The 17753-nt window shown below is 42.7% G+C and overlaps 1 protein-coding gene across 1 annotated transcript; it reads right to left on the minus strand.

Moving 5' to 3' along the window:
• Nucleotides 1–4302: 4302 nt before the first annotated feature.
• Nucleotides 4303–16259, minus strand: sall1a (spalt-like transcription factor 1a). Its single transcript, XM_069174198.1, has 3 exons — nt 16006–16259; nt 7050–10459; nt 4303–6016 (listed from the first exon to the last, which is right to left on the minus strand). The coding sequence occupies exons 1-3, from the start codon at nt 16076–16078 to the stop codon at nt 5576–5578; spliced, it is 3924 nt and encodes a 1307-aa protein (XP_069030299.1). The 5' UTR covers nt 16079–16259; the 3' UTR covers nt 4303–5575.
• Nucleotides 16260–17753: the final 1494 nt, after the last annotated feature.

Consider the following 17753-nt stretch of genomic DNA (forward strand, 5'->3'; position numbering starts at 1 on the left):
ATCTCACTAGCATGCTTTGACACTGTGAGAAGGAATGAGAATATGTGTCAGAGGTTGTGGGACTGGAGGTAAGATTGTGATGAGGAAACTGAATCTGTGAGATGACATTAACAGAGAGTGTCCCCAACTGTGTGTGTGTGTTTAAGCCCCCGAGCAGACAGGCCTGGCTTGGGTTACCAACCGTAATTCTGATGGTGAAAGGGCCACAATCAGCCTACTTAATCTCGAAGCTGTTCTTTAAAACCAAAGAAAGACGATCTGTCTCTATTCTACTGTACAAAACGAGGAAACATGTGATTCATCTTAAAATGGAAATGCACATTAAATTAAATTTGCCTTTAGGGGCGAGGAGGACAACCCGTGACTGCAGGTTTTCTGGGATAACAAAAAAGGTGCTTGTACTCCGTCAAAAAGAGCCAGTCTCATAAACCTATCCTGACCTCAAAGAACAAACCCTAAACATCAAATTTTAAAAGAATTAGCATCACAATGGGCTAAATGTCTCCCTTGTAGTAAAAGCCCAGTAAAACGGCCTCGCAATTTCAGTGGTGATGATAAACTGGGAGACGCAGATAGCGGGAGCACTGTGCGTGAGACAAACGCTCACTGTACATTCATTAGTATCCCTGAAGGTTCCCATCTGACGACGAGGGAAACGGAGCTCTGTGGCCGTTCTGGAAGCATGAGTGCCTTATTAAAGAACTCGAGTTTGGGGAGTCTGGTCCACGAAGAGCTCACGTTGGGGCTCCCACCTGTTTGTCTGGGCACTCCTTTGACACAATAGGTCATGAAATGCAATATGGGTCTGTGCCTCTCTTTCTCACCATACAAAAAGCAAGGAGCGGATGAACTGCAAGATAAATGACCTTGACATTTGGATAGTCTCCAGATTGCTGCGCCATAAAATAAACCATGCAAAGAAAAACTCCAAAGCCTCATAAGTCCAACGCAGAACTTTAGTGTCGAACAAACGGGAGCAGAGTGAAAAGAGAAATAAGTGTTGGGTTTTTCAGCAGATGGATTGTTTCAAGAAGACTTTGATTGCACTTCTTTGATAATTGTGAAAGAGTACAGGCCTGCAATGTTTGTACCTACGATGAGGAGGTCTCGTCTTCCGAGCAGCTGTGCACACGCTACAGACAGCCTCCATTTTCCACAGGAAGCACGATGAGGAACCACAGGAAGATAAAAGCAGCATGAAACGGCTGGAGGAAAATGACAACACTAGTTAGACTTTTACAAACATACAAAAAAAAGTACAAGTTCAGGTCAGATTGGGGAAATTAAAGGCAGAGAGATACTGCTAGATAACACTGACAGATAAAAGTACTGAAAACAGTGAGAAGCATACGACATGTGATGTGAAGACTTTAGTTTTTTTTTTAGTTTTTTTTTTTTTTAAAAAGCTCCAAACTTAGAGGAGAAGAATATTTGAGATTTTTAAAAAAATTGTATTTACACATTTATGTGTGTAAAACAGAGGTATGTGTTTACAAGAAGCCTCAGAGGGGATTCATCACCTGATTGACAGTGTGGGCAGGTGTGGCGGCACATCCAGGGAAAGTGAACCATGGCTGGCTCACCATTGTTCTCGGTGGGTCTTTGATCTCCCAGCGGTAGGCCAGAACCTCAGTGGGGAGTCCAGGCCGGGCCCCAGGCTACGGTTTGTATCGACTCAGGAGGGCTGTCAGCACATGGCAGGAGATGTGGGAGGGGGGCCGCAGCTTCCCAAAGATCACCTCAGTGCAGCTTCATCTTAGCCTGAGCTCCACACTGAAGGATAGTGAATAGGAAGAGCAGAAAATAAACAGATTTTACTCCTGAATGTACTCAAGCTGAACAGTAAGAGTCAGAGAAGACTTGTTTGTTTCCTTCATTCTTAGTTTATTTTCCCCCTAATGGATTAGAATTAACAAACACACACACACAGGCACACGCGCGTGCGCACACACACACACACACACACACACACACACACACACACACACACACACACACACACACACACACACCAAATGACCACTTAAACTTACTGTCAGATATAGAGGCCAATTATTTTTTTCTCAACCAATTTAGTTTAGAGTAACACATAATCCTTTACACACAGTTTGCATTATTCACTGAGAAAATGTAAAGAGTTAATTTCCATAAAAGCATTTAGTTTTATATGTTGTTTAAAATATTCAAATCCTTCAAAATAATTTATACAATTTTGCTACAATAAAGCAAAAATGAGCTGATCACTTTTCTAGAATTACAAAAATCTGTTGGCACAAGTTCAAACTCACTGCAAACAAATGATTTTATTTTTGTGCTGTGGCAGCTGAGCACACAGCTCTTACAGGAGGCCAACCCTTCAATGAACTTTCAAGTGTACAGTAAGTGGACGGGAGTGGCTAACAGCTAAAGAGAGTGATGTTTCTTTGCTGATGGTTCCCACTCTCTCCAGATGCTGCAGCAAAAGGCCAGTAAGCCATTTGGCTCAAATGATGAAAAATAAATAACAGTAACTCTGAAACAAAAACATTCGATGTAAAAAATAAATACAAATATGTAAGTATGTCTGTATGTTTATAAATTGATATTGTGGATATGGTAACCCTGAAAGCAGAGTCTCAGTGTTGCTGCGGAGCAGTGGACGAGACTCACAGCACCACAATTGTGACAGTGAGCAGGGCAGACTGGGACAGCCCCTCTTAGTCTGCAGCGATTGTGTTTCAGTGTGTTCACCCGGCTCTTCCTGTGGTGTGTTGTGGAGCAAAAAAGCCACTGCTGGGAGCCACAGTGGAAGAGATCAATTGTACACATTCCTGCCACCTGAGATTCAAGTGTTTCTGTAATACTGCACAGCTCAATCGATCCTCAAGCAAGGAGCCGAGAGGCAGGAGCCCGGTCCACGCTCAGTCGTGGTGGGATGACTCACAGAGATAAAGCATGTGTTTACTCCTGTATGTTTCTGCTCCCCACCTGTGAGCAGTCCACATGGAAAAAAAAATACATCAGGGGTTTATCCAAAAACATACATATATTTTACATTCAGTTAATTCAGTCAAGGCTTAAACTGTTTTCCTTAAACATTACTGTAATTATGAGACTGTACTTGTTGGTAAATATGAATTATGTCATGTGTTGGAATCATCTTTTCTTTTCTTAATAAATTAGCATAATCAAATTGAAACATTATACATTTAATAATAATAACAATAATAATAAATGTTATATATAAATATGATTTTAAATAATTAAGAAGGTATGTGGAGCAGTGGTATTTTTCTTTCTGTCCTTTGAAGGAATCTCTCAGAAAGCCGAAGTGCTGCACAAACAGAGCTCAGGGGAACAGATGTGACTGTTAAAAAGAAAACAGGCACTGTGGGCAAGGATCATTTAGCGTCGACGTCTTGAAATCTAAAACGTAAATATTGGGGATCTCGGCTCCGTGGAGAGGAGGGGAGAGCGCCGAGGATACTGGACATAAACGAACAGATCCTGTATTGCAGGATGTGCAACGATGTGTTAAATTAAATGCAGCTGTTGAAATCTAAAAAGGGGAAAAAATATTTCAGTTTGAATAATAATACAAAAAAAGCAAAGTAAACGCATTTAAAGCCGTCAAAAGATTTATCCGGTTAACGTGCGATTGTTTTGACAACTTCTTTTGGAGCTTCGAGGTAGGACATCGCATCTTTGGTCAAACGTGCATTTTCAAACAGAGAAAAATATCTTTAAAGGACATAAAATGCCGAGTGAACACCTAACACCGTAACAGTGCTAATGCTGAATTGTTCCTGTTTAACCATCTGCTCCAGACAAAATAATCTGTTTTCCCCGCTGAGATGTTTTTTTTTTTTTTTTTTTTTTTTTTCTTTTATTACGATCTCAAGTGAGTAAATAAATGGCAAGAGGGAACCTTTTCCTTTCCGCGTAAAAAGCCGTGAATCAACTTGATTCCCGAGGATTAGCCATTAATTGGTGATTTCAAGGACTGGCAACGGAAATTATGAGGTTAAAACTGCGATCATTTTAAATTAAGGCGCAGGGAAGCTCACTCCATCAGCGCCTGTATCCAAGCCTCCGTTTCTCTTTCAGCTGTTTGCCTCTGCACACAGACTCAAGCTGCACATCTAATTACTCAAAATTAAGTGATTTTATTTTCTTCCTATGCTTCTATATATATATATATATATATATATATATAAAAAAAAAAAAGATTCACCGTCTGCTGTGTAAAAAAAATATTTCAGGAAATGTAGTGATATGATTATAAAAAAAAACGAGGGAATAAAAGCACACAAACACACAATGTTTCTTTTGGAAAACTGATGTATTTGATTATTAGAGTAAAGAATTACAGTATCTTAGTTGTTAGTAGGTATTAAAGTGTAGAGAAACTGGACCCATAAAGATCTTCCAACTTTCCAAGAAAGTGCATGTAACAGTCCGAAGGTTGTCAAACCCAATATATATTTATATTTATAAAAACACTATCATTTTTGTCCCCTGGCCGTGTTGGACTTCTCATGTGAGCTGTATGTACATTTTCTTGCGAGGGAGTTTGTATTTCCACATCTGATCGTATTTACAGAAGCTTCAACACAGAACTTTGCACTTGATGTCAGTGAGGGTGCTGGGACATAGCAGCAACGTGGAAATCCAGCTGAGAAACTAAAGGTGAATCCTTCTTGTTTGATTGGCTGTCTCGGTTCCCAAAAAACCAGGAAACAGGCCAGACCGAATGTTCCCCTCTTTAAGTAACTGTCTTGCTCTCAACAACACCAAAATACGAGCAACAACAACCAAAACAAAAAAAAACAACAACAAAAAGAGACTGAGGGAAAAAGAAATATGAAAGTAAACAAAAAGTAGAAAGTACAATACACATAGACTGTAACAACAAAACAAGTTAACACTAAATAAACCCTTGAAACGTAGCATACTTCAATGTTTTGTCTTCCTTAAATAAGATAAAGGTAAATAACAATGGGAAAGAAAGGAACTACCACATCATATAGTGCCTTGCCTGAATTTCATTGTTTTGTCTCGATGACGGAAGGGGGAGGAGGGGGGGGGGGGGTATGAACACAGATGTTAGACCATCTACAGAAGATCAGTGTACATTATTTACAGCAAGTCTGTTTGCTTATTACAGGGCTAATGCATCACATGAACATAGACAGTTCGGTTATAGCTACTACAGACAGAAAATAACTTAATGCCAAGGTAAGGTTATCTAACCAGATACTCTAAGTTTCAAAAGCACATTTTTAAGCACCCATACATACCCATTCTGGCTTTAAAATAAACAAAACCTAACTGTTAATGCTTCCACTTGGTTTCAAGCAAGGTTATAATCACTAATAAATAAGCTCCTTAAAACTATAACATGTACATTGTACAAAAAAAGCAACTTGTCTTCACACTCGTGTCCGTAAAGATTCGATGGCGAGCAAAGCAGTTCAGTTGATTTTGTCCCTGTCTTGTTCTCTTCCTTCCTCTTCTTCTGTGTGTGTCTACATATGTGTACAGTATGCCTTGAGGCATCTTCATGTGTCTGTGCCCAACACTGAGGACATGCACTCTAATTGGTGACAATTTCTTTATTGTCTTCCATGAAGCGTGTGAAGCGGAAGTGGGCCCCGTTCTCCGTGTTGGCCATTTTCTCCAGACCAGCTAGAGCGGCGTTGGGCTCTGTGCTGTGTAGCCTGTCTAGGCTGCCGGTCAGGCCACCTATGGGAGAGCTACCCCCATTTCCCAGACCACCTGACATGGGTGGGAGGCCTCCATTCTGGATGACAGAGATTTCATTTGTCTTCATTGCCAGGCCATTGGAGAAGGCTGCAGCGTACTGGTTCCAGAAACTGGCCGGGTCCCCGTTACTCGCCCTCGATGCCATGTCCTTCTGGAAGATCTCGGGAAACTTGACTGGGTTGGTGCCCAGGAAGGCCATTGGCCCATCCACGGAGAGCCTGCGGCCACGTCTGGCGGGAGCGCTGTTCCACATGTGTGTGCCCATGTGAACCTACATAGACAGAGAGGGAGGAGAAAGACAAAGTAATGAGAGAGATGAAAATTAGTGATGTTTACAAACTTGGCCGCAAGAGCTGCACTTTAGATGATGCAATGGAAAAAATAATAATAATGCTTGACTGTGAATTAAAATAGCTTCACACCCTGAGCGCAGCAGATCGGTTAGCTGTCTATGCTGTGGTGTAAACATCTTATTTTGGCAAGACTGATGCATGCTCTTTAATCTGAACTTTAATTCTCTCATCTCACCGGGGGACCACGGGGCTTGGGCTAAAATTGCACTGTCCAGTTTCATTGCTTCGGCCAGTATTACATGTGACATTTCACCTCTGCTTGTACCCTTTCTAAAACAAAGACAACATTTTCTTCCCTTTCATAATCTTTTAATCATTCATTAAAATAATTGTGTTTTAATGTATTTTATGTACAACCTTTTAAAGAAAAGTTGAGAGGCTTTTCTGTGTTTACTATAGCAAAGCTAGTTTAATTACAAACACATAACTGTGCAAGAACACAATCAAACAAGTATTCAACCTTTAAAAATTAAAAAAAATTAACATGTGTCCCAAACTCCTCTCTATGATTAAAGATCGACCCACTCAATAGTAATTGATATAATTTTATATAGTTCACATAATTATCCCAAGTTTCTGTAAATCAATGAGCCGATCCTTTTCTTAATGATTTAGGCCTGTGACATATTTCACAGGATCCGTTATGGAAAAATACAGACTGACCTAGTTTGATGATAATTAATTCTGTGCAAGGAATCACTCTTAGCTGATCATAGTCTGGAATTTCTCCCCAATGATCATATTAGTTGTATGATTCAGCTTTTCCACTACGGTAATTTTTCTCACAAAGCTGTTCCTTTCATTAATTATACAACATTACCACCTCTTGATGCCTGGTGCACTGACATGCCGTATAAAACTAAATAGCTGCCTCGAGACTCATTTTTCACCGACATTCTCACGCACAAACTTCCAGGAGACCAACAGTTTTCTGTGTGTTTCGACATTTACCTTGAGGTTTCCTTTGGTGGTGAAAGCCCGACCACAGATGCTGCAGGCAAAGGGCTTCTCCCCTGTGTGGGTTCTCTCGTGGATCTGCAGAGCGCTAGATGAGGAGAAACACTTGCCGCAGGCGTTGCAAAAGTGTTGCTTGGGTGTCCTGCGTGGCGGAGCTGCGGAGAGCACTGGGGAAGTGGAGGCAGATGATGTGACCAAGCTAGGGGGGACGTCCCTGTTCTCCGGGTGGAGGACATGTAGGAAGCCGTTGACCTCTGGCTTGTTAAGAGAGCCAACAGAGAGGAGGGAAGGGGTTGGGCTGGAGGACAGGCTGGTATTTGACGGCTCAAAGAGCTGTGAGGGCAGGTCTCTCATTTGATGGGTTAGCATGTGCTGCTTGAGGTTGCCCTTGGTGGAGAAACCTCTGTTGCAGGCCGTGCAAATAAATGGTCGTTCTTTGGTATGGCTTCGATAGTGAATGTCCAAGGCACTCTGACATGCAAAGGTCTTCCCACAGATGTCACAGGATGTGTTCTTGATGGTGCTACGCTCACGGAAGGGGAATATCATGCCCAGAGGGTCTTTTGAGGGATTGACGGATGTCAGGTCTAGGGCGCCAATGTTGGAGGGGTGAGAGTGCAAAAAGCTTGCACTGGTGTGGTCCAAGGAAAAGGCCCTCTGGTGCCTTTCTTCGAGGCTGGGGGATTTACGTAGTTGTGGCTGCATGCTAGTGGGGGATGGCGCCTGCATGGAGGAGGTAGATTCTGACACAGCTGGACTCCCGGCGCTTTGGCTTTCAACATCGCCTCCCAGAGATGAGGAGTCATTGGTTAGGCAATCCCCCTCAACGAAGCCATTTGCCGTTTCCCTCATTTGGCTGGCTTGGAGCTCCTCCATTTCAATGTTATGGGCAGTCTCTTGGCCATTCTTCTCTTGCCCCTCGTGGCCAGCCATTTCAGGGGGAGCTGGGGAGTTACACAGACTGTCATGGGAAGCATCAGCCGACCTGGGTGTGTCTGGCACACTACTATCTGGGCCCTCTTCCATTCCTTCAATGTTGTCATCAGAGAAGTTGTCCAGATCATCAAAATTTCTCTCCTCAAATGAGCCAGTGTCAGAGGCCATGGACTCTGGATAACTGTCTGGCAGAGGGGTGTTGGGGATCTGCCCACCCATGTGCATGCGAATATGTTGCTGGAGGACCACAGCGTTTGTGAACTTCTTCTGACAAATAGGGCAGGAGTGTTGAACTCGAAGAGGCGGCATGGCCCTGTGAACGCTGTAGTGGGTCTTGAGATTTCCCTTGGTGGTAAACGCCCTGCCACAGATTTTACACTTGAAGGGCCTTTCCCCGGTGTGAGTGCGATAGTGCATTTTCAGAGCACTTTGGCAGCTCAGCACCCGGTGGCAGATGACACATTCATTTGGGTCTGTCACCTTCCTGTCAATGTTCTCCACTAGCTGCTGCAGCTTGGAAGTCTCTGACCCCTGGAGAGGATCCAGAATGCCTCCAAATGGGAACTTAGCCTTGAACTGATCAGACATAAGAGGCATGAGTGGGTTGGTCATCATGGGTGGGCTGTTAGATGTTGTATACTCAGCAGCACTCTCTGAGGCAGAGCTCACGTTTGTCATGAAGCCTGAGGAGTGGCTGCCTTCTTCAGTTTTTCCATTTGAGGTAGGCAAAGTTGCACCTTCACCCTCTTCAGACACTCCATCATTACTTTTAGCTGAAGGCTCAGCGGCACCTGAGTCACTCTTTGCAGTAACAGAAGGGCTAGTTATGGCTATTGAATGATCTTCCTTTTTGATGAAATGTGGCAGGCTCGGCATGGTTGGTGGCAACAACATGCCGACTGAGGACGTCAGTGTGGGCAACACTGGTTTGCTATCCAGCCAGCTGGTGACGGGTTTCTCAGGGGGCATGGACATACCGTATGGAATGCCGGTGCTTGTCGGTATGTTGTCTAAATGTTCAGGAACAGGGTAAGGGTTCATCTGGATATGTGGGTATTTTTCTTTATGACGCTGAAAATGCACCTTCAGGTTACCTCGAGTGGAGAAGCGGTTGCCACAGATATTACACTTGTATGGTCTCTCACCAGTGTGGGAGCGCAGGTGGATTTGCAAGGCACTGTCACTCCCAAACACCTTGCCACAAAACCTGCACTTGTGTTTGAAAAATGCCTCTTCAGAGCTGCTCTTGTGCTCAAAGGAAGTGACATTTGGTGGCTTGCCTTTCCTCTGCTGGGCCAAAGCTGCTAAAGAGTTGAGGTCCTCTACGGTGGTGCCAACACTGGGCAGCGAGCTGGAGAACATGGGGTTTCCAGGTGGGGGCTGAGGTAGAAGGGGATTCACTGCAGAGCTTAACAAGCTACCTATTCCAAATGCTGGCGTTGATGACTTAGCTAGTGAGGAGCTGCTTAGCTGAGAGTGTAGGCTACTCAAATGACCTGGCCTCTTGTCAGAGGACTGGGGTTTGACTGTTGATGGCCCCAGTGTGGTGATGCTCTGAGATGTCTCACTGCTGCTTGGGTTGGACTGAGGTAGCTGTGCTGCTGCAGCCAGCTGCTTGAGGCTGCTAATACTGGCTGACTGACTAGCCAGATTCTGCGCTAGGCCTGCGGCTGCAGCCAGCTGTTGGGAGAGATGTGAGCTGAGCGTGGTCAGCGGGCTGGCAGAAGGCCCCATTGTGCCTGGAGCAGAAGTTGGGGGTACTTGCATTTCCGGGGACTGGGAAGCCAGTAGCAGTATCTGATGGCGAATCTGCTCGATAAGCTGCAGCTGGTGGATCTGCTGCTGTTGTAGGGCTAAGAGTTGCTCCATTAGGGCTGGCACTGCCACCCTGGGGCCCCCAGTGGACCGGGCCTCTTGGGAGAATTGGGCCACGGCCACTTTAGTGCTCTGCAGATTTTCAATTATGACATTGCTGTTGATCATGGAGAAGTTCCCCAGTTCAGTAAGGTTACTGAGCTGAGGTAGCGAGGCAGAGATAGCTGAAGTACCTACTGCGGGGCCAGAGGTGCCCCTGCCAGCATGGCTGCTGACTGTATTGATGGGGCTCCCGCTCTCTGTATGACTGCCCTCCTCTTCATGACCGCTGCTCACTCCGGAAACATCCACCTCCATAGATTCGTCTTTTTCAAGGGTATTAGGCTCCAAAAGGTCACTGCACTCTGTTTGATCAGTGTTATTCGCTGTGTCATTCATCTGGTCATCGGGATTATGGGGAGGAGACCCAGGCGAGAAAGTTCCGGCAGGGGATGCAGGATTTTCATTCACAATCAGAACTAACTGATTCTTAGTGCAATTCTTCTGGTGTTCCTCGAGATCTGATAGTTCAAAGAACTCAGCACAACATCTGCTACAGACATGGGCGTCTGACTCCTTGCAGGGGGGGTCCTCAGAGCAAAGTTCTGTGTCCCCTGAAAAAGAGGAAACAGAGGATTAGTGATTAGAAATGTTTTGCAGCTGAAGAAGCAGCTTTATCGCCTCAAATTCCATTGTTGTTAATCTTAAATTAATCAGTTTTACACTTATCCGTTTGATGTGTTCACAAAAACCACGATCGAAAGACAACAATAAGCTAACAGAAATGAGAAAAGGCCTTATTCAATGCGTCTGAAACATGATAAGAGGGGATACAAAATCAATGGAAACTACTCAAATATTGCTTAAAAGTGATCTTTGAAGATGTACATCTGGGTTTCATCAGTCCAGCCAAAGGTAATCATTTTCTCCAGATAATCCATCAAAATATAGAATAGAGTGAAGTGAGGACATTGGGTCCTAATGAAATTTCATAGAAAGGCATTGATTTCCTATATTCCATGGCCTTCAAAGTCTACTTGTCCACTCGGCGCAAATCAAGCATTTGAAGGACTTATTAGACTTTCAATTTGCTGTCAACTTTGCTCATTTTCAGCCAACTATGGGCATCTTGGACAGGTTATCTATGTCAGTAAACTAATTTGTATCCACTCAGCCTGCAATCACAGTGAGACATGAACAACAGAGCCTGTGGCACCCAGACTGCTGCATGCACACACTAAACACAACAAAGCAAAACAAAGGGGAAAAAATTAAAGAATTTTAAAGTGAAGCGTGACTATTTTTATACTTCTGATATAAATTATTTTCCAGAGTTAAAATAAAGAATAGAATAAAAAATGAAAACAATTCAAAAAATACATTTAATTCTGAAGTTACTGCACTTTTCTTTTATGATTGTGAATATATTTTGACCCCAAAATACCGCCAACCACAGAAAAAGGCAGTCATCAGTAAATTATTCTGGGAAAAAAGCAACGGAAAAAAGACAGGTTTCAACAAATAGCTTAGTTAAAACTACAGAGCAGGGCGGCACAGCAGAAAGCATGCATCACAAACTTGCCAAGACTGAGAAACTGGACACACCAGCTCACAGAACAGGCGATACAGACACAGCAACTTATCCTGCTACTCAGATAAAAATTCAAAAGTAATGAGCACCTTTCAAATGCACGCAGAAACAGCTTTTCAAATTTTCCATTTTAATAAACAGGACTAGTCAGGGAGTGAAAAGGCAGGACGACACCCAGCCCCCAGAGCCACTGCTGTGCTCCAGGCTTTCCTTATTCACTTCCTTCTTTGTCACACTAAAATCTCGCTATTTAACATACAAGTTGATTTACAAATTGCATTTCTCTATGAATCCCTTTCATTGTGGCTCTGGCCCCTCTACACTTTCATCAGGGCCAAGAATTCATTTGCAAATGAAACCCAGAGAAGTGCAGCCCTGCCCCACAGAGAGACAGGATGCCTTCCCATTGTTCACGCAGCATGGGAGCGGCGGGGATCGTCGGCACAGCCTGGCCCTGCTCATCTCAGTCGACTCAAAGCAGATCCTGTTTAATTCAGGGATTATCTCCCTCAATGTTTCTCCGCTCAGAGACATCAGATAACGCAAAGTTGCCATGACAGTAAACCCTGGCCCTCACACCACCAAACCATGCAAACAGGGAAGACTCAACTTTAATGATAACTTTTCATGTTAAATCCCACCCCTTCCACCCACCCGCCTACCTACACCCTGAGCGTTAATTTTGAAAAAATGTGTTTGATTCATAGTGTGAGAAATGTGAAGATTAAATAAACACCTTTTCTCAAGGCTGACTGTACACAAATTAGTGTGAAGAAAATCTAATGATATGACACCGAGTGGGAAGAAAATAGAATAAACAAATAGGGGGGGAAAAAATAACTTTTGTCTGACAAACTTCTGGAAGATGCATAGTTAATCATAAATAAATTATGTGCATTTGCACCTACATTTGTGTAAGCATGTTGGAGTCTGTACCGAGCAAAGGAAAAAATACACTACACACTATGCATATGCCAAATGGAAAACAGCAGTGTCCACTGAAATTGAATTTATTTAAATCACACACATCCTTGATAAATGGACTAAGTGCGCTAAATTAATTGAATTAAATGTCCTGACAAATATTATTTTATGTATGCCACATTTTCAAAAATCCTACAAAGATTTTAAATAATGTTTAACATGAAAAAATGCAATTCATAAAACAACCACTACAATATAAGAAGACTGAAAAAAATATAGCAATTAAAGATGACATTTATTCCTACCCAAAACTGTGCATTTCTACATTATCCATTAAGAAGCTGGAGCAAAGCCTTTTTATCACAATTGTGCAATGCATCAGTAAACAGTCTCCTCTTCTACAACTCTACTACAAGTTTGAAAAGTGAGAGAAGAAAATGATAATAATGCTTTGACAGATGCAACACAGAAGAATGATTTCATCAAAACTTCAAGGTTTACACAGCTACAGATTTGATCTTTTAACTCTGAAACACTACATCTTACTTTACTTGATGAGCAAAAAAAAGGATGAAAACTGAATCAGTGCATGACTACAAATCCACTGTCCACAGAAGACTAGTATAGCAAACAGCACAGATGCTAGCATTAGGCTTAATTCCCAAAATAGCAAGGATTAACTTCGAATTAAAATTAAGATAAAGTCAAGCTGGTATGAAGAAGGAGTCTGTAAAACTTCTATAGAATCTCTATCAAAAGCACAATGTAAGTAGTGCGCAGGGCTAAAGGGCGTCAGGAAAAGACAAAGAGCAAGAGGACAGAGCCTCGAAGAGATTGACCAAAGTCTGAATATGAGAGACAAGAAAGCGAGGATTAGTCGGAAAAAGTTGACGGAGAGCTTTGAGAGATCCTACATTATTTTTTCGCGGGGGGCCTCTGTGAGCCTCTTGACACTTGTAACTTCAGGAAGGTTTCTGCTCACATCGTCTCCAGCCCTCAGGACTCATCCCACTGAACACTAGATGGGGATCCACTAAAGCTGCTGTGGTCCAGGACAAGACTCAAATCTCAGAAGCTCTGCCCCGGTGACATGGTTAAAGCTTTAGGGGAGGGAAAGAAAGAAAAAAAAAAAAAAAAAAAAAAAAAAAAAAAAAAAGGCAAAGCATGTCCTTCAGGCTACACCTAAGACTCACACCACATAAACACTGGCAAAATGACAAGCAACTGCACTGTGTGTTTGCAGGGAAAAACAGTGCGAAGGGGGCTGCCCTGCCAATCTCCCCTCTAGGGGGGCCACTCTGATAGGGCGTAAGGGGATGGTCACAACATTGATAAGGCCTCACAGTCACACACACACTTAAATAAAAAGCCGAGGCCTTGCTGGACCGCCTGCAGCTCCGATCAGCACGGTCAATGGCGAGGCAGAGAGGAACACACTAGGCCCTGAACTCTGATCACCTCCACACAGAGGGACACTGGCAAAGGTTAAAACAGCTCAACATCCCACCCTCTGTAGCTCTCACTCCGACCTCCCAGTAACTGCGGCCCTCAGCATCACTGATATTCAGCCCCAAACACAATGACTTTCTGTTTCACTTCCGGCTACCACAACTGACCAGCAGCACATATATTATGTGCACATCCTCAGCAAAATACCCCCAAACTGAAACACAACATGCCCCCTTCCTCTTATAATTACACACATGAAACCTGCTCACTGTTTTAAGGTATAGGATAATATTGGACATAATTGGGAAATTTTACATGCTGCAGTCTGCCAGGATTAGTGACAAAAGTGACTCTTCACTATTCTTTGTTTATTAGATTTAAAGGAAAATGCAGAAAAAAACAGCAGTCAGAAATTAACTAGGTTCTGCATTAATCATCAAGTTCCTAAAAATCACGTGAAACGGGCGGAAAATACGGTTTGTATGCTTGACTTTGTCCTGAAAGAAATAAGTGTTTATTTCAAATGAGCTGCTGTTCAGGCTGGACTAAACACAGTGTGGCGTTCAGAATATTTACATTGCATTTCTAAACCTAATCCAACAAGTTCAGACAACGGCAAAAAATATGTATTTGATTTATATAATTTTTTTTTTATCTTTGCTATATGAAATACATTTTTACAAAATAAAATTATCAAAATATAAATGTTTTAGATTCGATCAGATTGCATGACAGAACAAAGTTAAGCCTCCCTTAAATTAAACAACATTTCCGGAAATTGAATTAAATAAAAATATGTATTGGCTATTTCTTTGGACAAAAGTCCTTCACAGAAAACTCGGTCAACAAAAATACATGTCGCAACGCAACGTCCTGTAACGAAATTCAGGCGCTGATCGTGTCACCCTACAATCTTATCAGACCTTAGTTTTATTTAAGTTTTCCTTTGTGCGTTGAATGTTCTCTTTTCGACAAAATGAGAAACAGTTTACGATGAATTGAAACTTTACAGGCTTTTGCTGGCCTTTGACACTCAGAGCTCCAGTGCACAGTGCTGGATTTGCACTGCTCGAGCCACTTTGTACAAACTCATCTCATATTTTAAGCACAACGCTGCTGTTTAAAGCAAAACATTAACGACAAAAATATATTACCGGGAATATGTATCAAACCAAGGTGATCGACGATCATTGCATGGAAGATTTTACAACCAAAAAGCAAGTCAAATTTAGTCTACTTTATCAGTGTTGATTTTGGTCGGGAAAACTGTCCTTTACTTTTTTTTTTTTTTTTTTTTTTAATAACAGACATCGAGTGTGTATTTGTGTGTGCATGTCTCAGAGTGAGTAACACTGCACTTCGTGCTGCTATTTGTGGAAAAAGTGTAAAGGATGATTAAACTAAAGAGATCGCTTCAGGATCTGGGAGCGATGTTTGTTCTTTTACGCTCTTTAGAGCAGTTTGTCCTTCTTTCATCCAAACTACAGCAATAAAGCGCACGATCGTGCAAACAAGCCAAGACTTACTGAAACTAATTTTAACAAAAGAGGGGAAAACACTGAAAGACTAAAACACTCAAAAGGGAGGGATTTCTGTGTCCAGGACCCGACAAAAGTTCACTGATTCCAGGCTGGAGCGACAGGGTGGTCCATGTCGACGCACCGACACCGACCGCTTAGGGCAGGGAAGCCTCGGAGAGGACCGAAAACTACACCGGTTACTGATTACAGGAGAGTTGCTACGTAAGTCTAAAATCACGATTTAAAAATAAAGCTAGGACTAAAAAGTTGTGAAACTTTTAACGCACAAAATAAAGCGCAGATGTGAAGAAAAAAAAAACACCCTATCCTTTTGTAATTGCCTTTAACGTATTTATCTTATTTCCACAATTCCAATAATTTAGTCTTTAGTGCAGAAAAAATATGAAAGTGATTCTAAATTCTTGTTTGCGCCTGAATAAGTTGGATTTAAGTAAATCCTGAGCATGAAGTTTTGTGAAAAGTCGTATACACACTTTCATCACGAAGGCGATAGAATTTGCAAAGAAAGAAAAAACTAAGAGTAGGCTGTAAAGCTCAATTCAAAGTCTCAAATCTAACGGGCAGATTTGTCCACGGACTTCATAAAACACCCCCCAAAAGTGTGATAAATTCACGGTGCTTGCATAAAAAAAAGCGATATGTAACTTGGACTCACCATTGTGCTCCGATAAAGGCAGATGAGGGTCGGATTGGAAGTGTTGCGGCTTCGCTTGTTTCCTCCGCGACATGCTGGCTGGCACATCAGCAGGCAAAGAATAAAAAAAATGACTACAAAACCTTCTCAAAAATTACGTAAATCGAGCCCATCCACCGCGCATGTGCCCCGTTATGATTATCAATAATGCTCTGCGATTAATCATACGGGGGGCTTCTTTGAAAGGCGATTGGCACCTCGCCAGCCCCCCCCCACCCCCCCCTATTCAAATGAAGTCTCTTTAATCAATTAGCTCCTGATTTGCTGGGGACTCTTGTCTCTCTCTCAGCTCCCACCCAATGAGTTGATCCGTATGGGGAAGAAAGGCTGGGTTTTCCAAACTACCTTTAGATACGGTTTAACCCCTTCTGTTAGCCAAGTCAAAGCTTATCTTGACTACTACAGGGGGATGTCAGCGTTTTGAGTCCATGCCTGCGACAGTATCTTTCAATCTTTCACATTGATCTGGCAAAGATCACAGTTTTTCTTCTCTTTTTTTCTCCTGTAGATGAGGACGCTCACAACTCAAACCTCCGCGATCTCCAAACAACTTTCTTCTCTCCACAACTCGGTAGTCCGTCCTCCGCTCTTGCATTAAGATCGTTGTAATTCAGCTCTTGTTGTGCTGCACACCGACACCTACTCTCTGAAGAGTTTCAAGCGAGGCTCCCGGTGTGTTAAAACGCAGCGTCGCGCGAGCATGTTCCGTGCGTAAATGGCACCGGTTCGCGTTCCCAAAAGTCCAGAGTGTGATCCGACATCCCAATCAGTATCATTTGATTATTATTAGCAGAAAGGGGGGTTACTTACTAACACGTTTTCATCACACACTGCGTTCCGCGAATAAACAAACTTTGAGGGCCCGTGCGGCACTGGGACAAATGTGGAGCCCGGCCCATCGAGGATCTGATTGGTCACCGGGCTATTCAGTCACGCTACCATTCACCTCCTCCCTCCCTTCCCCTCTCCCCTCCTGCTCAGTTTCTCTCTCTCTCTCTCTCTCTCTCTCTTTCTCTCTCTCTCTCTGGTTGCGCGCAGCAGATCCAAACGCTTTGTGCGCGTCGGGATGATCAGCGGTAAAGACAGCGGAGAGACAGGAGTCTGTTCATCTGACCGGGGATAAATAAAGCTTTTAATTTCTTCCCGAAACATTTAGTTTTTTTAAGCGAGTGCCTCCGCACACTCACGGCATGTGGACTCATCTGCATTTCACATAATGCATTTAAATATTAGAAAAAAAAACTTGCCTTAATATCGTCGTCATCCATTTGGTTGTTTATATAGTAAAATGACTGCATGATGTCCTGATCAAAACTTGGATGTTGGATGTTCTGTTCGCCTGTTGATACGTTTTAATTCATCTCCATTTTTTTAAGGCGGTGACAATTATTCAATATAATGCTGCTGCTAACTGCAAAGCCAATTAAACAATGTCTTCACCAAACCTGTAAATAAGTTACAAACCCTGCAAACAGAAATCTCCATTATTATTATTATTATTATTATTATTATTTTTATTATTATTATTGCCCTGAATAATGCCCCAACAAGAGTCCGCCTTCAGTTGGGATGTTTTAAGAGGGCAAGAGGTCCCAGAGGAGCTTCATGTGAGCGCTGAGTCGAGTAGATTTATTACCTGAAAAAGATAAACGAAGCTCTCAGTCGGGCTGATTTTGAGAAATGAAGATAATAATGTTACTATAGGTGAT

This window comes from Embiotoca jacksoni, unplaced genomic scaffold, assembly GCF_022577435.1.
Source record: "Embiotoca jacksoni isolate LCO1_2020_lvr unplaced genomic scaffold, fEmbJac1.0.p SCAF_6, whole genome shotgun sequence".
In the NCBI taxonomy this organism is placed as follows: domain Eukaryota; kingdom Metazoa; phylum Chordata; class Actinopteri; family Embiotocidae; genus Embiotoca; species Embiotoca jacksoni.

Bases quoted from the DNA above. Each gene is read 5' to 3' on its own strand.
- sall1a (XM_069174198.1), bottom strand. From the start codon at position 16,078: ATGTCGCGGAGGAAACAAGCGAAGCCGCAACACTTCCAATCCGACCCT. The intron at 10,460-16,005 runs GTGAGTCCAAGT...CCTCTTTTTCAG, and splicing joins GCCTTTATCGGAGCACAATG to GGGACACAGAACTTTGCTCT. The intron at 6,017-7,049 runs GTAAATGTCGAA...CTGTCTATGTAG, and splicing joins CCACCAAAGGAAACCTCAAG to GTTCACATGGGCACACACAT.